The sequence below is a fragment of the Lacerta agilis genome, chromosome 3, assembly GCF_009819535.1.
Source record: "Lacerta agilis isolate rLacAgi1 chromosome 3, rLacAgi1.pri, whole genome shotgun sequence".
NCBI lineage: Eukaryota > Metazoa > Chordata > Lepidosauria > Squamata > Lacertidae > Lacerta > Lacerta agilis.
This window is the reverse complement of record NC_046314.1, coordinates 66385169-66409880: the sequence shown is the minus strand read 5'-3', so window position 1 is coordinate 66409880 and position 24712 is coordinate 66385169. Positions and strand designations below refer to the sequence as shown.

The 24712-nt window shown below is 41.2% G+C and overlaps 1 protein-coding gene across 3 annotated transcripts in view; it reads right to left on the bottom strand.

The window, feature by feature from the left end:
* The window catches only part of TULP4 (TUB like protein 4), a 93765-nt gene that overhangs the window by 19257 nt on the left and 49796 nt on the right, over positions 1-24712 (bottom strand). For all 3 annotated transcript variants that reach the window (XM_033144089.1, XM_033144087.1, XM_033144088.1), the window contains exons 3-4: positions 5570-5698; positions 4777-4938 (exon numbers count right to left, since the gene is read on the bottom strand). In XM_033144089.1, the coding sequence (XP_032999980.1) occupies positions 4777-4938; positions 5570-5698 (291 nt within the window). The remainder of the gene's footprint in view (positions 1-4776; positions 4939-5569; positions 5699-24712) is intronic.

Genomic DNA, 24712 nt, shown 5'->3' with positions numbered 1-24712 from the left:
TACATTATGTTCAATCATTACTGCAGCAAAAAAACTAAATCCAACCACTGCTGAGAAATCATGGATGATTCTTTTTAAAAGGTGTCAGTGTGGAAAGCTGCTAACTACCAGGATCCAAGAGTTATCAGTGTCAGGAAGCCCCCCTCGCCGCAGCAGGAAGCGATCCCGGGGCGTCTGCAGTACAGGGAACCCCCATCCCCTCTGAGCAGTTCGTCATCCTCCTCGAGTGGAGGAAGCGATCGCTCTTCCAGTGGGGAGGGGGAGATGGAGGCAGGAAGTCGGAGCAGGGGCTGTGGCAGGGATGGAGAGCCTCAGCACCAAGCGGGAAGAGGGGGAGAGGAACCCTTTCCGTTGCCCCGTTTGGACAGAGAGGAAGGGCATAGAAGGGGGAGGCGGGGGTTCAGGATTCCGCGCCTTTTATGCTGGACAAAGAACCGGAAACAGACATTCCCGGACTCTGCAGAGGGATGAGCTGGACGTCTTTATTTTAGCTCCACTGTAAATATCTGCACAATAAAGAAAGTGTTTAGAAGTTCTGCCTTTGGCTGATTTCTCATGGGCAACCACTGAAACACCTTACATCAGTATAGAGTTGCTAATATGGTTAGTGTGACACCTATGATTTCTATTTTGGCTTACTAGTTTTGCCTGGTTTGTTTTAATTTTATGTTTTAAATGAGCTTGGAAGGTTATTTGGATCTTGCCATGTTATGTTGACTGATGCTTTAAGGAACCTTATGGATCAAAAAGATGGGACTGTGCAATCCTAAGCAAACTTAGATGGAGGTAAGCCCCACTGAACACAGTACAACTAACTCCAGAGTAAGCACATGTAGGATTGCACTGTAAGTCAATCAACTTTCAAGAAAACAAGAAATAAATGAAGTTCTTAGGTTGCAGCCATTCTGACAGGAACATTTCAAAATCTATATCTCTGTCTCTGGTTAGTCATTCAACACCACAAGGCCATTGACAAAAGCATGCTGTCCTTGGTCAGTGATCCAAATGGCAGCTATATTATGTAAGCTGCCTACCTCTTCAGTGTTTTGCCTGTTAAAAGATGAGGCTTTGGCTGATTGGAGGTTTTTAATAACTTGCAGACAGCTGTGCCTTCTAGATCAACTGCGCCTTCTCTTCCCCGCTTGCCTTCCCCCAGCCAGAGGCATAATTTTTAGGGATGGTGGAGAAAATCCACAGATGAAGAATACTTGCTCACTATCAAACTCCACTTGGAAAAAGGCACTCCTTGGAAAGGAGACAGTAAGTGAAAACCACATCTGTTTTGTCAGAGGTACAATGCCAAAAGGCTTAAGGGGAATCTCTGTTTGCTTCCGTTCACCCATTTGGCCATTTATTAGTATAGTCAGACCAGAAAATGACTCTACAGTCTTCACAACAGTCTCATATTCAGTCCTTTCACTATCCAAGGTACAGAAACTATGAACTGATTAAAGCTCAAAGCACACCTTCAAATCAAAGCAGTAGGTCCAGGCTTAGGCCCCAGGGGGGTGTACCTCAAATCAAGAGTGTGAGTTCTCCAGCTTTACAAGTCCCTGGACATTAAATATTGGAAAGGGAGTTTTGTTCTTGTAGACCACTACCAGGTATGACTTGAGAGCAGTTGGGGCAGGAGATGAGCTGCACAAACTTTTTCAAGGCAATTAAAAAAATAACCCAGCCAGATTTTCATACTGAAAATGCTCTTTCCAGGTTTAAATGGTTGCAGATCCTTTTTGCACCAAAAGTCTTACAGCTTTTCATCAGTACTATAATCTCAAATTCTTGGGAGAGTGTAAGAGACACTCTGAACCTACTGGTTGGATTGTATGTTTAAAAAAAGGCTCTCCTCCTCTCTAGGAGAGTGTATATTAATCCTGATTAATAAGTGACTTAATTACTTTGCTTGACTGTTATATGTAAAGCCACTATCACCCCCATGGTATTTATACAGGACACAGAATGCACTATACTGATCTGACAAGAACCACTGAACTCCTCAGTTACTGGTTCCCTATTTAAAATAAAGTTTTATGCCTATTTGAAAAACCTATTTGGTTGATGACCAGAGTAAGTACTGCCAAGACCTCTGTTTCAGTGTATCTGAAGAAGTGTGCGTGCACATGAAAGCTCATACCAAAAACAAACTTAGTTGGTCTCTAAGGTGCTACTGAAAGGATTTTTTTTATTTTGTTTCGACTACTGCCAAGGCAGCAGTGATTTTCTTGACTCAGAGTCCAATCCTATGCATGTCCCACTGAGTTCAATGGATTGCAATCTTTTTACACAGGATCTATTTTTTTTTAAAAAAAATCTTTATTAAGTTTTCACTTAGACATATTGTTTACACATAATAGTATTCACATCTTATTTTTGTCTTCACATTTATTTACAGATAATTTTCCTAAACATTGACTTCCACTCTTATCTTCTTCTGCTTTTTTCTGGTCATTTATACTTTGCGCAGTTTTACACAGGATCCATTAACCATTTCACAGAAACTCATAAAACAGGTGACTGAGCAAGAAGCTAAGCAGTGTTGTCTGTTTCCATAATTTATAACTATATAAAAGCAAGCAGGTCTCACTAAAATTTAAGCCTTCTATATATAGAAAGAAAGCCACGTATTCAGTCCAAAAAGAGCAGCAATGGAATATAAAACATTCATAAAGCTCTTAGCATGAGCAACCAGAGGTCATTAATTTTAAATGCCAAGGCTAACAAGAAAACCTGAAGTAATTCTAAAAATAGCCCAAAATATTATATGCTGGGATGTTTTGTTTTTACAACAAGAGAATCAGACGATATGAGCTCAAGTATTCTTCCCGTTATATGTGAACTTCCTGAATTGCACTGTTATTGGTTATACTGCTCTATTTTACACTGGCAATTTAGTCGTTGACTCCATTCCATGCAACATTAAATCTACTGCCCAATTAATTAAAAGCTTTCTGCTTGCTATTTTGTGTGGCCCTAAGAATAAGAAATGTAATAAACATATGGGAACAAAGAATGCTTTTGGAGTTACAGCTTGTAAAACATGGTGTTCGTATTTCTTGGCATTTTCAGAGAACAACTTTGAAAATAGGTCTAAGCCGCCGTATCGTTCCGGGGGGGGGGGATAATGGCTTCCAGATAGCAAGCTGTTGGATATCTTCTAATGTTGTTGCTTGATAGTTGAACCCTGGCCTAGATAATTTAAGGGCTCTGGCCAAAGAAGGCTCATGCTGAGGACATATCTCAGAAAACCAGAGGGCATTTCCACCCTCCCCATATTGATTAACAAAGAGCACGATGCAATCTTATAATGTTAACCATGTGGTGTTAGGAACTGTGGAGTTGGCATCCCAATAAAATTTTGTGTGAAAAGTCTAGGTGAGCAGTTTCTGCACAAGGTTTGATTAGGCCCTTGCTATGGCCACATGCTGCCTTTGTATATAAAATCTTGCCTCACCCCACTCTCTAACAAAATATAGCATATTGTGAGTAAAATAATAATTTTAAAAATCGTCTGCTTTCAGCTGTGGCTTCATCTGACCAAGCAGCAGCTGCACTGCCTTCATTTCTGTGGCTCAGTCTTGCGATCAAACTCCAAGACACATGTGGTGTGGCAGCGTCAGCAGAACAAGTAAACACGGCCTTACTAAAAAAAGTATTTTGCTTTGTGACAGTATTTCAAATGCTATCAACTTTCCCTGATTTTTTATTTTAGGCAGCAGAAGCTGTGGCGAGTTCTCCGTAAGCAAAACAGAAGTGAAAATGAGAGAGAGCAGAGAAGCAAGCCTATGTTTCAGTCAGGAAAGTTGATACTAAAAACTGAACAGCAACTGCAGGTTAGCAATTAAGCAATACAACTGGGAGCCAGCAGATCTGTGTTCTGAACCCAGCCTTTTCATTTAATTGTTGCCACTGAAGTCAATGAGAACTTTCTTATCAGCTCCAATGAGATTTGAATTGGTTCATCCCAGGGAGATTTTTTAAGCAAAGCAAGCAATTTCTCCTTCTCTTTTCCCTCAACATCAAAATGAGCAGCTGAGAAGGTGCACCTTAGCAAGAGTGGCATAAAGATAATTAATTCCCTCTTCAAAGTGATACGAGACCCACAGAGAGAGCTAAATGTTAAGTGTTAGTATAATATTTCATTAACACTTCATTATGGAATTCTGCATTTGGTTTAGATTGACTGGTTTCTAAAATAGAACACCCTGAACTGGGTTTGAGATTAGGAGTCCACAAATGCATTTCCTAGCATACCTGAGGTGAGCATGTCTTTTAAGGCATGGTTTGGTAGGCACAAAGCAAGAGATGAGCAGAGACTCATTTCTGATCCCAAGGTGAGCTTCCCTCCCTGAATCTGTGCTGAGAATGTGTTAATCCTTTTCCTGCCTGCCTATTCTATCCTCAGACACTTTCTTTCCCCCAGTAGGGGGAAGGTAGGATGCTGCAGCAATTACCAAGCTCAGGACTGGATTGGGTTGGTTGCATTGTTAAAAACAATGTTACTGCTCATCAAATATGTCTACTACTGAAGGTGCTCTCAAACAGTTTTCAAGCATTTCAATACTTGATATACATATGACTAGAGGGTGTGTGTGTATGAATCACCACTGAACACTTGTGTAGCTTAGCATCAGCTACAAGAGTGTGTAGGTCATACAGCTAAATTAATCTACCATCTTCCTGTCCTGTGTGCAGCAGGAAGGTGCTTACCGATTAATGCATGGTCAACGCTGACATACACAGAGAGAGTGGCAATTTTTGTTTTCAAAGCAACCTTACCTGTAGATCATCAGGAGTCCATATGCCACAAGTGATCTGACTCTCCAGGTTAATCTCTGAAGACCAATGTCTCTGTCCACTGACTGATCCAACTAGCACAAACCCATCTCTATAGGAGATCAGTGCTTGTGTTCCATCATGGCTCCATGTAAAGTCACTCACCTTAAAACACACACAGACAAGAAGAGGCTAGAAGATTATTCTGACAATGCAGCCCATATGTAAAAGAAACAGCACCCTATAGAAGCAAATGAGACTAGAATCAATTGGCACCAATATGTTTAGCAGGTTCCAGTTAAGTGGCTCGTGTGCCCCCCTATTTTTTCTTTTAAAAGAAGTTAACAGAAGTTTGGCCAACAAGCAGGGAGCATTAATGCCAGAGCATCTGCTGCCGCCACCATCTTGCATTTCAGATTTTCAAACCATGCTATTAAAAGCTTTTTAAAAATAAAATGAAGTGCAATCCAGACAAGGGTAGTATCCAGCTATAAACAGTTCTGCTGGTGCAACTGAGTTCACGTTGTACATAGGAGAGGGGGAGCACACAGCCCCACAACCCCTACCTTGTGTAACGTCTAGTCTGCGGAAGAGTTCTGAATAATTCAAAAATGTGCTCTCTATCCTGTGATGTTTTTTGTCAGTCCTAATAAAAGTATTGCCCAACTATGGATTTTGGAGTTCAATTAAAATGCTGCTCTAACAATTGCTCTTTCCACAATTTACTCTTTCCACTCGGAGTGAGAATTTTACTGGTCTTTCTTTAAAAGGAAAAAAGGAGGGAGGGGATACTAACCTGTGCCCCACGGTCATTCACAAGTTCCACAGACCATCTGCCTTCATACTGAATCCAAACAAATATTCCACCGTCTGCATCACAAGTTGCCAGCTTCTGGAATGGTTCGTTCCATCTTACCAGTACCACCTAAGAAGATTCCAGAAAACAGAACATTTCCCCAAGAGTCTATACAAGGTTCCAACATGCAGCTCACTTGAAATTTCATTATCTGATATAGCAAAAATATATTGCCATGCTTAAATTATAAATTAAGGCTACAAAAATTAGAAACATTAAGCCGATGAGGCTTCTCTTTAAGAACAGCAGGATGTGTTTCATTGCTGCCATAAAAGCAACTGAGAATCTTCATGGGCACACTTTACTGAAACCAAGGACTTTTAAGTCCAGCTCTCTCCAATGTTTTCAAATGGAAACAAATCAAGTTCCCAAAGGGTTGTCAGCTTTCTCTAGGTTGCAAAACATAACTGTGCTCTCTGAGATCTGCACACACTCATTGACCTGGCTGAACAACACACACATGAAACCTCTCTCTGACAGAGTGCAGACTTTGGTGGGAGTGGAAGGTTCTTGTGCAACAAGTTTGTGGAGATCTAGAGAGATGGTCGTTTCTTGAAAGGATTAATGTGCTTGGAGCAGAGCTGTCAACCTTCCTTTTTCTTTTCTTTTTTTTGCATTGGGAAACGGCCATAGCTGTCAACTTTCTCTTTTTTTGCAATGGGAAACGGCGCTGGAATAAGGGAATTTCCTGCAAAAAAAGGGAAAGTTGACAGCTATGGCTTGGAGTCATGGGCCTTTCCAGAGATCAAAGCTGTTTGATGTAAAAAGCTTGAACAGGCCCCAACAACATGGCACCTCCTAAATAGTGTCATTCCACTTTCACGTTCCCCTGCTCCACTTCACTAGTGGGTTCTCATAGGGGCAGGGAAACTTTCAGTGCAATGACATGATGTCACTAGTTTGGGATTACCAGGTGAAAGGAGAAGGAAAATTAAAGTAGCAGCCGTACAACTCTTGTGATGTCTAGTATCAACCATGGCCCTGCTGCACTGTTAGCTACCAGCCATCAGATGGACCCTGCCTCTAGCTGCAGAGGAATCTGTTTGGCTTATCGTAGCTAATAACCACTGACAAATCTATGCAATCAATTAATATTTTATTATATAAAAAATAGCCACACTAGTGTCAGTTACCATACATACCAGAAGCACATTTCAAAAGTCAATTACGGAGTATAGGAAGAATTTAATTTTGTTGGCTCTGAAACTACCCCCAATCAACTTTGTTGGGTTGCTCTAAATATTTAGTAGTGTGTGAAGAAGTGCTAGAGAAGGGGACAGCCAAAAATGTCTACCAGTTGACCTGGTTATAGTCAGCCACTTCATAAACTAGTGCAGGCATAGGCAACCTTCGGCTCTCCAGATGTTTTGGCCTACAACTCCCATGATCCCTAGCTATCAGGACCGGTTGTCAGGGATGATGGGAATTGTAGTCCAAAACATCTGGAGAGCCGAAGGTTGCCTATGCCTGAACTAGTGTCTGATATAGGAAAACCCAACCATAGAAGAATGGTGAGGAACATAATCTGCCCTGTCTTTAAGATGTTATAAAACACTTAAATTATGTTAGGTTGTTTTAAATTCATATGCGCTGAAGACTTAAGATAGTATCTGCTGAGTATTTACAATGTACTCATGAATCGATGCATTGTTTCCAGAAAGCATGACAATGCTCCCAACAAAGTATCATGACAGCTATTTGGATTGTTATGGATTTAGCTTGTTTGTTGGGTGAACGTTTCAGCTTGTTTTATTGCTTGTAACCCAGGGGTTAGTAAGGAGGCATGTCCTGATGCAGTGTCAGTTTCACTCTGCAGCTTTAAGTGAATTCTGCCTGCTAGCTCACAAGGGCATCCCACCATAGAGCTAGCAATGTTATACAATTTTGTCAGGAAGAGGGAGATGCACCGTCTCATGTGCTGCCTCTGTTTACAGGAGAAGCAAGGAAACCATTGCAATATTGTTGCTATGAACTGTTCTGCAGTTGGGCGGAAAAGCTGCCAGAACAACTCCATCCCACATATGCATAATAAGCTCAAATTATGCATTTCCATGTATAACAGCTCTTCTCTCTCCCCACCCAACTCCACACCATGCCTTTCACTGTTTCCTACAAACAGGCAAATACTACCATCACCTGAAAGTAATTGCCTCCTCGATCCCTGGGGTGAAATGAGGCCACACCATAACAGCACATACCCACGACATCCACAACAGTATCAAGGAGGAGGTGAAGAAAACGTCTTGTTTACTACCTAGAAAAGCACAGCATGAACATGATTTCTCTCTCTCTCTCGAATAAAACTCAATGCCTGCAAAATTCCTACTTGCTAACTATGGTTGTGGGTAGCTGGGCATTTTGAAAAATAATACCTGATAAAAGAGAAAGTAATGGGACATTTGACAGATAAAATAAAGAAAACTGCAGGGAGGAAATAATGCAGAGATTATAAGATACTCACTCAACTCATGTTACAATCCTTATCTGATACCAAAAGAACCTGATACATTCAACCCAAGGATGTCGTAACATAGCTGCTCCATAAAAGCCGATTCTTGTAATATTTATTTCTTTTTCAGGCCACATGTAATTGCCACCTGCTGAAAAGCGTCAGAATCTAGACTCTAAAATGCCAAGTCTTGCCAGTTCTAAACTGGATTGTTACAGATACCTGATGCCTTTTCCCTGCATCCTTTCTTGGTACTGAAATATGAAATCAGTGGTAGACGTCAGGATCTCAAGGATTTCAAGGATGCCCTGTCTGTTGCCAAAATCCAGTGCGCCCCCTCCCCAGCCTCTCACATTCCATTCTACACCATATTCATGGTGCCCCCGGGGCTCTGCAACATCATTCCAACTCTGATGGAATCAAGAGGCATGACGGCAGAGGAAATCTAATAGAATGATCTATCTGTAGTGTCTAAAGGCCACAGTGTATCAAAGAAGAGCAAGTCTGATTCACACATAGATCTAGTGTGCATGTTCCATGTGCAATGGAGCCCAGCAGTGGAGCCTCCCTCCCCCCACATTGGGCACAACGCTTTATGTAATCAAGGGCCTGTGTGCATAAATTTGCATGCAAGCTTGTAGTTAACCCACTGATTTAAAAAATAAAACAAACAGGTATCAGCATATTGCATGGGCAGAGCATACATCATTACGAAAGTGCCCATGTAGGCTCCAGTTCAGGCATAGGCAAACTCGGCCCTCCAAATGTTTTTAGACTACAATTCTAATCACCCCTGACCACTGGTCCTGTTAGCTAGGGATGATGGGAGTTGTAGTCCCAAAACATCTGGAGGGCCGAGTTTGCCTATGCCTGCTCCAGTTCATACAAGGCATTCCACATGCAGCGAACAGGCTGAGGCCATTTAATTTCTACATGAGCCACTTTTTATCTAAAGTTGTAAGAGCCAATAATAATAATAATAATAATAATAATAATAATAATAATAATAATAATAAATACAATAAATATTCAACAGCTAAACATTTGTGAACCAGCCCTTAGACTCCTACAATGAGCCCCACAAGCCCTTTCAACAAAGCAGGTTCCTCAGCATACAGCACACCAGCAAAGCTATTACTGATTATTTGATGACACATTCATCATTAAGCATCACTGCAGGACCACAAAACTGAGAGGGGGGTAAGCCCCAACCCAGAAGGAAAGTGGAGTAATTCAATAATAGCTTTGTTGTTGTTGTTGTTTCATTATCACTTTTGTGGTGAAGGGGTGGAAGTGGTAGATGTATTAATGAAAAATACATGTGCTTAGGCTGAGTCAACGTCAATCTGTGTCAGCCAAATAACTACAGGACAACAGATGGCTAAAATGGGTGTTTTTCAGAACGCCCCCACAAAAATTAGCATAAAAATACTGTCCCATAGTGGTGGAGAATTGAGCAGCATCCAAAAACCAACATAGATTTTCAACAAAATGCTCTTCATACAGACATAAATTCTGTTCACTTGCAATCATCTGCTCTACTCAGTTCCAACTGAATGGTCCAATGGATGGGATTATTGACTCCCCCTCTCCCAAATTCTAAAGAGAGATTTAATTGAGATGTCCAATGCTAGTGCCTAGTGCAGACTCTCTCTCTTCTCTTAATTCAAGTCCGGGAGGTCTTTACCGAGATGGCTTATTTCATCCTTCTCATAATAGCTACTCTTTCTTTAGATATTTGTATTAAATGTTGACACTTTCTGAAGCAGATTCCAGTTGAAATGTTCTTGATATTTCTCCATCTTTGACTATATGGACTAATTTACATGACCCATCTTAAACATGGATTATTGATTGATTGATTGATTGATGCTAAAAAAAAGCTTCTAAGTGGCTTATAGGCATATAGGACATCAACATTAAAAGATTAAAACTCCTTAACCTAAATACACAATAAAACAAGCATTGAAAACATTAAAATATAAACATAATCTCTATATCTACATCTATATAACTGTTGTGTAGCATTTAAAGCAGGGTCAATAGTTTTGTGTGGTGGACTGGCTGTCTGGTCAGTTGGCCATGAGCCCAGTTCACTGGCAAGCTTATTCTAAACAGTGTGGGGAAAAGTTCACACTGAGCTCATCATGTGATCCTGATGAACAGCTCAGGGCTGATTCACCTGGCTTGTTTCAAACTGGGTTGACCTTTTCTCTGTCACCTGTTAAGAGCCATCACAAAGCAGCCAGCCAAATGCATATCCTTACCCACCCCCCAATAAAAGCACCAGAACTTTTGTGAGCTGCTTTGCTCAGAAATCCCGGAACAAACCTGCTTGTGCGATGAGCCTCTGCATGTGACCAATCTGACTCCATCCAAGCAAATGTCAATTCAGTTTTAAATATCTATAAAACTACTGTTCTACACAATACACAGAATGTCACTGTAGAATTGTGGGCTTAAAATCGCTTCAGATTTCAGGTGGGAGGGTAGTATCTTTAAATGCCCCCATGTGTAAATCCCCCTGTGTGCATGACAGAAAGAGGACTTCTCTGAATTTTTCTCCTTAATATTCTGGTTTAACTACATGGAAGAAGTTCAAATGGCAATGTTTAAAAATATGACAACCTCACTCTCATGCACAATCTCTGCAATCCAGAATTCCGCCATCCCAATCTTCTACTTCATTCTGCAAGTGTAGTTCTGCTACACTTCAGTGTCAGGAGAATCAGCCTTCCAAACGACAAAACCAAAAGGGATCAATATCTACACACACACACACACACACACACACTCAAACTTTATAAACTTTCCCCGTCAAGCTTACTCAAAAAATAAGCTCCCAAATAAATTATTTGGACTTACTTGCTTCTCACTTTCATTTTATATGTTCTCTTTTCAGAGGTAGCATCTCAAGACATCATGGAGGAAATGGTGAAGAACAAACTGCCTTCTGCAGATTGTCTTACAGAATCTAATCATGACATGCGATGGGAAAAGGTGAGTTGCAAATGGCTTGATGAAATGAGCAAACCGTATGTTCCAAAATAATTCTGAAAGGAAAGGGCAGTGGGGAAGGAACCTGAGAATGTGAGCTAGTACGAATGGATGGAAAATATCTTCCTGATTTCCCTCCTGCCATTTTCCATTGGCAAGTGAAGACCTTTGTTTCACTGGCAGGCTTTTGCTGCACACCATCTTAGGTAAAGGGTCTGTGTTAAGGACTGGTTTTTATCTGCCACACTTGTCTTCTTTGCATTTTATTGATATGACTTGTTGTGATTTTCATCCATATAATATGCCCATATCAGTATCACAGCTAGATAGGTGGGGTACTACTACTAGTAGTAGTAGTAGTATTAGTAGCAGCAGCAGCATTAATAGTAGTATTAGTATTTAAAAGCATTACTGCCTCTGATCATGAAGACAGAGCATAGCCCTCATAGCCATTTTATTTCTAGCAAAGTCAGTCTCTTATGCTGCAAATGCAGAGGGCATATGAGAGCATCATTTAAATGCCAAGTCATTCTAAACTGTCACAAACACTCACATGCCTTACTTCTTCACCTTTTCCTATTGGCTAAACAAGTTTGAATGCTCAGTCAATGCTTGTCAATTCTCCCAGACTTCATTGACTGGGAATCTTTTATCATCTTCTGCACAAAAGCAAACCGCATGCATGAAAGACAACACAGAATATATTATCCTTCAGGAAACAGCATTCATATGTTAGAGGAATGGTGGGGGGGGTATCCTTTAATGACCTTAAAGCACTGGAAGCAAAGGAACAAAAACTGTCACTGACAAGTTCCACTCAGAGTGACAGCAGTGCAGTTGCTTACAAACCCTGAAGGCCACACTGGACAATAGCCTCCAGTTGAACTCATATTTCAGACACTTCCTCTTATGTTTATAGTTTTACTTTGGGAAGATGAATTATTCTGCCAATTACTGTCATCTTTGGTTTCTTCCTCTAAAGAGCAGATAATAAATTATGCACATATTGTCGCAACATGGGAGATAAGGAGTTTTAAAGCTAAATGCTGCAATTAAAACATGTTTTAAGAGCTATTTGATTAGAAATATTTATTGGATTGTTTGCTTTTTCCCTTCCTCCTCCCTCTCTGGAAAAAAAATCAATAAAAATGAGATTTCTTTATTCACTGCAAGCAGCAATCTACTGTGGAAGTTGAACAGAAATGAAGCTTTAGTGACTTATTTATGATTAGAGGTTATGATATTGAATATTACAGAAACAATTCTATTTCAGCTGGTCAGTGGGATTAATTTCAACCTAATAAATAAACAAAGGTGTGCAGGTTGTGTGACTTCTTCTGTAAAACCTTTTTTTATTTACCCAAGCCTTTTAGAAGCCTTGATTTTATTTCTGTCCTATCCTGGCCTTTCTGACTGCTGTACTTTTTTTACCTCATTTGTTTAAGGGCTTTGGCATTATTATTTAGAGAAATTCTGATTTTGCATATTTTCCATAGGTCTTATATTGGTTGTTTGTTTGAGCTGTTTTGGGCACAAATCTTTATGGGAAAGCATGGTATCAATTTTGCCATGCCAACAACAAAGAAAGAACCGGATAATTGTGGCTGATTTGTAGCAGAATGTGATCACAAAAGACGGCCGCTATCCTGTTGAAAATTCTACAAGCATTGAGTTCTGTTCAGTTTTGGGCTTTCCTTCAACATCTAGACCAGATGGGGGCTGTGGGAACAGGAAGAGGATGTCCTGTCTTAATTGGATGGCTTCATCGAAAATAATCCTCACATACCCCATTGTCAGGGTTGTTAAGTGGGTAACATGTCAGGATTGCCTATGGGGAACCCAGTCCAAATGAAGGTTACTGGATGGCTTTGAGTGAGTGATGAAAGTGAGAAGTAAATTCACTGTCTATGAACCTAACCTACCTCGCAGGGTTGTCATGAAGGCAAAATGAAAAAAAATGAAATTAGAGACATGGTCATGTGGTTTAAGCTGTTTCTCTTGTAGGATTTAGCTTTGTGCTCATAACCTGTCATCTTTTGCAGCTTTCCCTCTTGGAAGCAGGGGAAAAAAACCTATTCCAACTGCAGAGTAGAAAAGTGGAAGACATTTCCATTTGGTGAAATGCGAACAGGGGACAGAGAAAGGACAGAACTCCTCAATGCCTTCTTTGCCTCAGTCTTCTCCAAGAAAGAAAACAATGCCCGACCTGAAGAATATGGAGCAGATGATTCAGCAGGGGAAACACAGCTCAGAATAAGTAAGGAGGTAGTACAGGAATACTTGGCTAATTTAGATGTATTCAAGTCTCCAGGGCCAAATGAACTGCATCCAAGAGTATTAAAAGAACTGGCAGAGGTGATTTCAGAACCACTGGCAGTAATCTTTGAGAATTCCTGGAGAACAGGCGAAGTGCCAGCAGACTGGAGGGGGGCAAATGTTGTCCCTATTTTCAAAAAGGGGAAAAGAGAGGACCCAAACAATTACCGCCCAGTCAGCCTGACATCAATACCAGGAAAGATTCTAGAGCAGATCATTAAGCAAACGGTCTGTGAGCACCTAGAAAGGAACGCTGTGATAACTAAAAGTCAGCATGGGTTTCTGAAAAATAAGTCATGTCAGACTAACCTGATCTCATTTTTTGACAGAATTACAAGCCTGGTAGATGAAGGGAATACTGCGGATATAGCCTATCTTGATTTCAGCAAGGCCTTTCACAAGGTGCCCCATGATATTCTTATAAAGAAGCTGGTAAAATGTGGGCTAGACAATGCTACCATTCAGTGGATTTGTAACTGGCTGACGGACCGAACCCAAACGGTGCACATCAATGGCTCCTCTTCATCCTGGAGAGAAGTGACTAGTAGGGTGCCACAGGGTTCTGTCTTGGGCCCAGTCTTATTCAACATCTTCATCAATGACTTGGATGATGGGTTTGAGGGCATCCTGATCAAGTTTGCAGATGACACCAAATTGGGAGGGGTGGCTAATACCCCAGAGGACCCCATTGGGAGGGGTGGCTAATACCCCAGAGGACCTTAACAGATTAGACAACTGGGCCAAAGCAAACAAGATGAATTTTAACAAGGAGAAATGTAAAGTACTACACTTGGGCAAAAAAAAATGAAAGGCACAAATACAGGATGGGTGACACCAGGATTGAGAGCAGTACATGTGAAAAGAATCTAGGAGTCTTGGTAGACCACAAACTTGACATGAGTCAACAGTGTGATGCAGCAGCTAAAAAAGCCAATGCAATTCTGGGCTGCATCAATAGGAGTATAGCGTCTAGATCAAGGGAAGTAATAGTACCACTATATTCTGCTCTGGTCAGACCTCACCTGGAATACTGTGTCCAGTTCTGGGCACCACAGTTCAAGAAGGATACTGACAAGTTGGAACGTGTCCAGAAGAGGGCAACCAAAATGGTCAAAGGCCTGGAAACAATGCCTTATGAGGAACGCCTTATGGAGCTGGGTATGTTTAGCCTGGAGAAGAGAAGGTTAAGGGGTGATATGATAGCCATGTTCAAATATATAAAAGGATGTCATATAAAGGAGGGTGAAAGGTTGTTTTCTGCTGCTCCAGAGAAGCGGACATGGAGCAATGGATTCAAACTACAAGAAAGAAGATTCCACCCAAACATTAGGAAGAATTTCCTGACAGTGAGAGCTGTTTGGCAGTGGAATTTGCTACCAAGGAGTGTGGTGGAGTCTCCTTCTTTGGAGGTCTTTAAGCAGAGGCTTGACAGCCATCTGTCAGGGATGCTTTGATGGTGTTTCCTGCTTGGCAGGGGGTTGGACTGGATGGCCCTTGTGGTCTCTTCCAACTCTATGATTTCTTTTTTCACAGTTATGAAGAGCAAATCAGCTTACTGCTTTGCAAAGATCAAACGTGTATGTCAGTTCATGTGTTTACTTTCCTCTTGTAGCAGAAAAAAGAAAAAGGTGAGTTATAAAAGTATGGAACCTGTATATTTCAGGAGAATCCTGAAGGGGATTCTTTGGAGCGAGATATGTACATATTTCCTGCCTCAGAACAATAGCTTGCCTCCTGAGCATCTGGAAAGTGACAGAGGAAAAAACCTGCTGAAAGAATGAATTATATTTAGACAAGTGAGACCATACCTTTCCTCTCATTATCCTCCCAGTACTATTTTCTTCCCTCCTGTCATGTTTTTTTTTTTAAAGGCCTTCCCCCAGGCAACTGGCTGCTCCCTCCCTTTCAGGCATTCAGTAACGAAGCTGGAAAGATTGGAAAGATGCAGCAGGGAAGGAGAAGCAAGTTTCTGTGAGACTGTCTGACAGAAAGAATTACTATCTTAATAAAAGGAAATACTTGAACTGTTTAAAAGCCTACAGAATTGTTGCCATTTTCAATATGGCAGTAGCCAAAGTTTAGAGCTGGAAGCCCAAATTTACAATTTTGATGTAATTCTTTTGCAACAAAGAGTCTTGTGGGACTACCCTTAGGCCTGGTTCAGAGGCTGGGGCAAAACACTGCAGCTAGAATGTTGACAGGAATGGATACTGCTTAGAGTTTACAGTATTGTGATTAGGTGGCAGATACATTGACAAATACTGCTGCCGTGACTGCTACTAGCTAACAAATTGATTGCGGCTTAAGTTTTCATGGACCAGAATATGATCCAGCTTCACAATCCATAGTTTAAAAGTCACTTTAAAAAACAACACCCGACCCCTTTGTTTTCAACCAGCCTTGGGTTTATACATATGTAGTGCTAAACCTTGGTTCTTTGAAATTGAAAGTAAATACTAACCACGTCCTTCTGCTGGCCAGACAAAAGAAGGAAAGGGGGCATCAAGCCCAAGGCTTCACTCAGCTCATTATAGCGAACCTAGTGTTAAACTATGGCTCAGCATTACATGCAAGCCAGCCGCACATCATTCCATTCCTGTGCACTTTTAATTCAGCCCATCAGTTATTCCATAACAAATATTCCACAGAGCCTCATAAACCACCACTGAATATTTGGAAAGTGGTCTTCACTCAGTCCTCTGCATTGCATATTTTGTTTCTGTACTCAGATGTTGAATGATCCCACAAGAGGCACTGATGGCCACCAACCTGGATGGCTTTAAAAGAGAATTGAGACAAATAAGTGGAGGATGAGATTATCAGTGGCTACCAGCCACAATGGCTATACTCTGGCTCCACAGTCAGAGGCAGTATGTTTCCATAGGTATCATCCCAAAAACATTTTGAGTCAAATCATACTTGCTTATAAGCTCTCTTCCTCTCATTCACACACTACATATACCTTAAATAAATTGCTAATATCATCAGAAGATTTATGAATTTAAGCACCCAACAGAAACTCTAAAAAAAATCACTTATGTATGTAGGCTACTATAAAAATATTTAATAGTAGAAAAACCTTTTTTATTTACAAAAACACTACTTATAATCACAAATAATCAATTTCTATCTCCCTTATTTCCAATTCTTGCTTAATATATCGCATGACTAAGCTTAATTTATTTAAAGAGTCACTGGAGGTAGAGCATAACAGTGAAGTTAATTTTATCAGTCCTAACTGCTCCCATCATTTCCAAATTAATTCCTTTTTGATTGATGCTTGTTCTTTCTTCCAAGTCTTAGCATATAATATTCTTGCTAGGGTGAGTACATCCAACACCTGGGTTTGAAATTTCTCAAGAGCTACCACACATTGCGATTAATTTAAAAGGCATAATGAGAGGAAAGTAATTAGACTAACCTGGAAGATTTCTTTGATCATATTTATAGCCACTGACCAGAAGCTTTTCGCCTTCTGGAATTTCCACCAGACATGGAGAAAATCTGCCTATACTTCTTGAACCAGCATTTACCTTCTCTTGTCTTTTCAGCCATCTTTAACATTATAGCACATACCATGGGGTCAACCAAGTTCACTTTCACATACCTCCACCCCACATGTTCTCCTCCTGCATGCGAAGAACACAGGGAAGTGCATTATACTGAGCCAGAACATCAGTCCATCTAGCTTAGTACTAGTTACAGGTGGGTCTGCCATAGTCAAAACAAAATCGAAAATTCTTTCTAGTAGCACCTTAGAGACCAACTGAGTTTGTTCCTGGTATGAGCTTTCGTGTGCAGATCTGAAGAAGTGTGCATGCACACGAAAGCTCATACCAGGAACAAACTCAGTTGGTCTCTAAGGTGCTACTAGAAAGAATTTTCGATTTTGTTTTAGCTTAGTACTGTTTGCATTGATTGGCAGTAGCCTTCCAGGGTTTCAGACAGGAGGGTTTCCCAGCCCAACCTGGAGATTCCAAGGATTGTATCTGAGAGCAGTGACATGCAAAGCATGTGCTCTACCACTGAGCAGAGCCTTTCCCAGTAGCTAGGATGGAAAGGATCATTTCCTTCACAATTAGAAGGCTTTGCTAATGTGCAAATTAAACCACACAGCATACAATGACCAGCAACGGGGTCTCAACATTTTGTAATAATTCACCTTTATTAATGTTATGATATGAAGGAAAGATTAGAATCTGTCAAGTGATTTTAAATACAATAACGGTCTTAAAAGAAAAACTAAACAACTGGTTTGCCCTTTGAAAGGACAATAAATATCACACACACAAACACACACACACACACACACAATAAAAATGCATCCTATCATTAAAGCAACAGCTTAACTGTATTAGTCAGAAATCTAGTCAAACCAAGCTATTTTTTCTTTTGTATTATACTATTTTCAAAAATAAAATATACCGGTACACAAGCTTTCATCACAACCAGGAGGCTACATTTTCAATATGTCAAACTCTTCACAATGCTGGTTCTGGAGGAAAGTTGCTCCTCTTTGTAGGCAGAGACAGTTACATCACAATCTTTTCACATGTGCTGGACTTGTTCTATAAAAGCCAGAGAGAGGCCTGTGGGCTTTTTCATGTCAGCATGTAGATCAGCAAAAAGACTAGCTGTTCCTCCACCAGTATTTCATCTGTGAGTTTCCCTTAGTTGTGCTCATGCCCTACAGCAGCTTCTGGAGACAGCTTCTCTACAAACCCAGATTATGATGGACCATTAAATGGTGCAAGTTAATGAAAGAGTCACTAACTCTGTCTCTACCCAGTCCCAAAAAATCAGAATCATAACCTCAGCACTTGATAAGCACGGTCAGTTTTTCTACACCAATGTGATATAGCTATCTACCGGTATATATAGAATAGAATCACAGAAGGGACCACAAAGCAGTCTAATCCAACCTTCTGCTTTACCAGTTGAGCTTTTCATTTTTCCTATTCATGGAGAGAGAAAGAGGTGGGTGGCACTTTCTTCTATCCTGCATCCAACTGCTCAGCCTACCTCTCTCCAGAGCGAGTGCTTGAATGCATTGCACCAGCAATTCTGGCCCCATAATTCCTTTTGTCTCTTCTGCAGACTGGGATGCATAAGTTCATAGTTAGGTAAGTACAAATGTCAGCATAGTTCCTATGTCACTTGAATGAGGTGGAGAGAGCAAAACCAGCAAACCCAAGTCCTGCCCCAAACACCATGTGGATGTAACATGAAATGACCTATGAATGTGTCTGCAGAGACTTTGAAGAATGAGTTTGCTGCCCTAGAGGTTCTCAAGGTGGCAACAAGAGTTATGTTAGACTATTTCTACTTACCCACCACTCCCAAAATAGCCCTGATCACAGGTTATCTTTCCCCACCCCCACATATATTTTTTAAAAAAGAAAAGGCAATGCCTGGGGTAAGCTGGCATTTATTTTGAAGGCCAGCTGAGCCACCATAGACAGTTATATGGAAACAGAAAGCTCCTGGCAGAAGATGTAGACCAGAGAAAATGAAAGGGCTGGGGAAACCGGCACTGGTTTCACTGGCTCTGACCCACCTTTAACTCTATGCAATTAGACAACTAATGGTGCACTGGCCACATCTTGCCAATTCAGTGTGGGCTGGATGAGCATCAGGAAAATGAGCATTGAGATGCACGCTTTCATCTCCATCAGCTATGCAAGTGGAAGGCTGCTTCTCTCCCCTGCTGGATAGATGAAGTCTATGGTGCTTACAATCATGCATTCCTTAAAGTCATGGCCCAAATAGCATCCTTTCCCTTTGAAAACCCTGGAAGGATCATAAAATGCCATTTTTCAGCTGGCACTGGTTTTCTGCTAGTCTGCTGATCAAATTTGTATATTCATGGGGCCAGCACAGTCGGTGGAGTCTGCATCATCCACAATGTTGGTTCCCTACATAAAATTGCATAAAATTGCAGCTTTTGTGCCTATGCTTTTTCCCCAGGTATCCAACTGTTTTCATGCTCTGGATTCTCTGAGTTGAACTGATTTCTGACATGTTCTGTGAAAAAGCTGGCTGCGTATGGATGCTATTTGACATAGTTATATTAAAGGATACTGTTTTAATCTGATTAACGTGCCTTGACAGTTGCCCCATGCAATGCAGCAGCATTTTTTTAAAAGAGCACAATCATGATTCTTGATGCTGTGAAGCCTCCTGCTGCAACACCAAATGAAATGAGCTCAGGTGCTCTGTCAACAAACCAAAATTTTTTTTAGTAAAATGTCATGCGAGTTGTTAGCAATTTTGCTACCACTTCTCACAGAAAACAAGGCAGGCATTTTATGTTTTTTTAAAAGAGCACATTGTCACACCATGTACAAACCTATGTGGCAGCTATATCATTATTTGTAAACAACGGACACCCCAAGTTTATTTTAAAGGCAGAATAACCCTGAATGAAACTAGATGTCTGGGGGAAATGGCAATCCTTATCACAGGTATCCATAGGTCAACTGTGCCCTTCAGAAGGGATACCAGTGGAGAAGCCTAGTTCACCTACGGATGAATCTACAGGTGGCAAGAAGAGCTGTTGCATAACTGGATCAGAGGAAGAGTAAATTTCTCTTACTCAATTTGGGCACCATCTTAGACCATGAAGACAACCCAGCCTTCACCAACCTGAAAGCTCCCATCACAGCCATGCTGGGTAGTTGTAGTGCAAAACATTTGGAGGCCATATTGTTGTCGAACTCTGGCTTAACCCTTCCCTTGTCAGCAGTTTCTCCCCTGACATGAAGAAATGGCTCTCTTAGGCACTTTTCTTCCAACCACAGCAAAATGCATCTGGACATCCTCTCTTATTATTTATTGAGATGATGAGCAGGAGTTGGCAACCTAAAGCCCATGGGCCACAAGCGGCCCACGGGGGTCGTTTAACTGGCCCACAAGCCGCCCCCGAACTGAGCCGTTCGCTCGGCGAGTTCCCATGCGCTGTGCTAAACTGGTGCAGCGCAGCACGGGGACTCGCTTCTGCGGCGCTGGAAATCACGTCTGCGCAGATGCAGATGCTGGAAATTGCATCTGTGCAGAGGCAGACACCAGAAATTGCGTCCTGCAGATGCCGGAAATCGCGGGCTACAGAGGCAGCTCCACTGGAGTGAACCGGCCCAGGTGAGGTAAACCTTGCCAACCCCTAATGATGAGAATAGAGGGGGGAAACAGAGAAAGCATTACACACGTTTCCACTGGTTTTCTTCTGCCTTTCTTCCACTGCTGTTAGATAACTTGGGAGAGAGCCAGGTTCCCAGACAGATCTTCTGTCAAATATCAAGTTTGGCTCAAGAACAAACACAGCAGTCAACATTAGTTGTGTAGCAATGGTGGGAGTGTTGAACTAGGACAAGGAGGGCACAGGTTCAATTCCTCACTTAGCTATGGAACTCAAAAGGTAACCTTGTGACAGTCACAATTCCACAGCCTAATCTACCTCACAAGCTTGTTGTGAGTATATTAATTGTGGGCATGGGTAAACCATTACACAATTTTCAACTCCTTGGATACGAATGTAACAAACAAACAATCCCAAATTTAAAGCAAGGGAACCGAACTTCTGATTTAAGCGTAGATTTTCCACCCATACCATAAAACTTCAAGACCAGAAGTGCAGGGCCTTAGGTTCATCAGCCAATAAGCACGATATTTCTCCTGGTGTGGATGTTATTGCAACTGGCTTACTCATTTAAATATTTGCATATGCATGCACCATATCACTGTGGGGAGCTCTCCTTCTCATCTGTACTTTGCACAAGTAACCTAACCGAAATAATGTCTGTACTGGCTCTTTTCTGTTTTAAAGACATTGTGTTCATCACCAAGAATTCCACCCCTACCCCCCAATGTCATGAACCTTTAATATTGCATCCAGTGATGGCAGTCCACTTGTAGAATTTTCCCCATATCTCCACTCCCCATACCTTTTGGGCCCCATAAAATATGCTCCAGAAGGTTGAGGGACACTCTGGAACATACTTTGAGTGTGCATGGGGGAGAGGAGAGAAAGGGGAAGCCCTGTTGCTCAAGCAAACCCTGTGCATCTCATGTTAAGCACAGCCAAGTGGGTTTTTATTTTAACTGTTCAAAGTCTCTACACACCACATTTCCAAGCAGAGCTCCTAATTCCTGTGATCATTTTTTTAAAAATTGTAAGCAGAAAGACAGTTACGTCCCCAACATGATATTCTGCCTTCCTGCAATGGATAGGTGGAAGCGTTGTGCTATCTATTATAGAAAGGCAGAATATCATGGTGCTTATGATGGATCTAGGAGAGCTTGAACATAATGCTAAGAGAAAATTGGTGTTTTAAATCATCCAGAGATATCTGAACAGTATTGAACCTGTAATGTATTACCTTGGGTTCCCACATCTAGAAGACCACTTTAAGTTAATTTTTCATTTACAGTTTTTTGGGAGGACATCAATAATTCTTAAACCACGGAATGTATACTTCAGTGATTCTGTGAGGCACTTATTGTATATCATAACAAGACTAACTCAAGTGTCAGATTATATTATATTAAGCATATAAACATTTGTTTACCTACCAACATCTAACCATTTTAATTTTGAATACTTTGGTCACAGATCAACATTAGCTACACAGTTTTTAAAAAATGCATCTTGCTTGACTCCTTGAATACAAGAAATTGGCATATCATTGAAGAAATCCACAGAATCAAATGCCTAGTTTTCACTGAAGGTAGAGGTGCCTGGGCACTATATTCTAGACCAGGGGTGGAGAACCACATGCCAAATGTGGCCATTCAGGAGACAGTTGACCCTCAGGTGACATCCCACACTTGCTCTGCTTCACACCCAATTGTCTTTGCCTGGCTGGAATGTGTCCCTGAACTCTGATAATTCCTCTTGGTTGTCTGGATGGAGTAAAGAGAAGGGGGTGTGCAGCACTAGACCACTGTAGAATAGAAATTTTTGTATTTGTTGCTACATCCACTTTGGCATTTGGCCCCATCCACCACTGGCATGTGGCCCTTGGAAGTTGCCCACAAAGGAATGTGGCCCTCGGGCTAAAAAAGGTTTCCTAGCCCTGCTTTAGATTGCAGTTTAGGGTGCATATAATTGAATGCTCCTCCAGATGAAAAACTCCCTTTTGAGGGACTCCAGCTCCTATGAACCCCAGTCAGCACTGCCAATGGTCATGGGGTGGTGGCAGTTGTGGTCCAACAACATCTGAGGGGCTCCAGATCCTCCATCTTTGCTCTACAGAAAAATGTGAATTTGAGGGAGGAGAGCCTTCTCCCTCACATGCTACCTTTCTATGTGGAAGGAATTTTGTTCAGGGGACAGGGGAAGCTAGAGCAGCTTTCAGTCCTATACGCTCCAAGCTGCATCCTGAAGACCCAAGATCCAGATTTACCACCATCAAGAATGCTTGTGGGGCTGGGCTGGCCCTGTCTGTCTTTTCCCTTCAGGTTCAGAGGACTCCTCCTCACCTCCAGCACCTGACTAGGAATCTGATTCCTGGCCCCTAACGGTTTCCATCTTAGACAACAAAACGCCTTGGGCTGGCCACGCTGAATACTCAGTAAATAATGTAATATTAACACTGTAGGAAAGGGAGATGTGGGTTGGCTGCCGGCAGCAGTGTCCAACTGCTCTGTTGCTGCTTCTGACATGAACAAAATGTGGTTTATCAACCTTGCTCTACTTAGTTATGGCTAACTCCAGAGAGGAATGTATATTCTTGAGACCATTCAAGTTATTTTTGGCTTCCATTGTCAAACAGCTTTTCCTTTCAGCGCAGCACAATTGACTTAGGCTTATTCAAGACCTGGATATGCTGATGCGGCAAAATAAAATAAAAAAGAATAAAGGCAGCGATTATTTTTATAAAAACATGTCTCAATAGGTGATGACCGCTCAAGTGTGGAGAAACATCAGCGCTGGGTCAATTTTCAGGAGGGCAGTTTGCGAATGCACAATGGTCTTGTGTGGAAAAACCACAAGCAGCGGTGAAAGCAGATACCTGATCATTTTAAATAAATCAAGGTAAAGGGAAAAAAAAGGACATTCAACCATAGCAGAAATTATAAGAGCAGCAATATGGCTTGCTGAGTATTCCTGGTGGTGGTTGTTTTAAAGCTGTCACTCAACTGTCAAGTGGGGAATGCAGTTCTTTCATTACAAAAATGACATTAATGAGCTGTGTGTGCGATTCTCATGTTTTTACCACTTTTCCAATTAAACTATTTTCTGTGCTTGTGAACGGCTTGTGAAATTGTCTCTTCTCTGAAATAAGTAAAGTGCACAACTGCAATGTGCTTTTGGCATTTTACAAAAAGTGTGAAGCATTTTCAGGTCATTGCCCAGTCCTTTGTAGATTTCTCTAGTTATTGCAGATGTTGCTATATTCTTTCTTTAATGCTAACATTGTTTCATTTTTACTGTGAGCTGCCTTGGGATTTTTAATGAAGGGTGGTATAATGGTGTTTTAATACTAAATATAATATATTTAATAATAATAATAATAATAATAATAATCATCATCATCATCATCTAATACTTAATGAGGGGCTGGTTGAGCATCCATTTCTTCTGTCACCCATACTTGTTTCCTTCCTTCCCCTCCTCTGCCTGCCACTTCAACAGTATTAAGAGGAAGTGGCAACAAATGTTAATACCCCTCTGATGAACTTCTATACAGTACTCTGATGTAGCTCAATAAAGCCTCCTAGAACTTCTGGAAATTTCAGAAGAATGGCGAGTAAGCATATCCATAAACTATGAGCAAGCATATCCTTTGTCTTTGAATAAGCACCCAGGAGACATAGCTGGTTTTCACAATGGTTCAACAGGACTGAACTGGTTAAGATCTTTAGTAATGTAAGTTAAGAGTCCTTAGGGAGGTGGAACTAGCCTCACAGTAATTTTCTGATTGGCCAAAAAGGCCCCCGACATCAGAGATGGAGCAAATTTCATGGTAGGGTCAAACAACAATTCATCTTGGGAAGGAAGTTGGCTTCTACTGGTCTCTTATTCCTATCCATATGTGAGACTTTACTCTCTACTTTTGACTTAATGGAAATGTCCTAAGATGCTGACTCTCAGAGGCTCTCTTCTACAAGGAACTCTGCAAATGTTCTGAATCCCAAGAGCCTGTTCAAGCAGATAGCATGGAACTAGCTAAGTTAGACTGGCTTTATTAATATATTTGAATGCAGCCTTCCCTTTTCTTCCTTTCCACATTTTTCCTAATACAATTAATCCAATATGGACATTTGGCTTTGTTAAGTTTTAAATAGCAAGCAGCTATTTACAAACTGTTCTTAGAATGCAA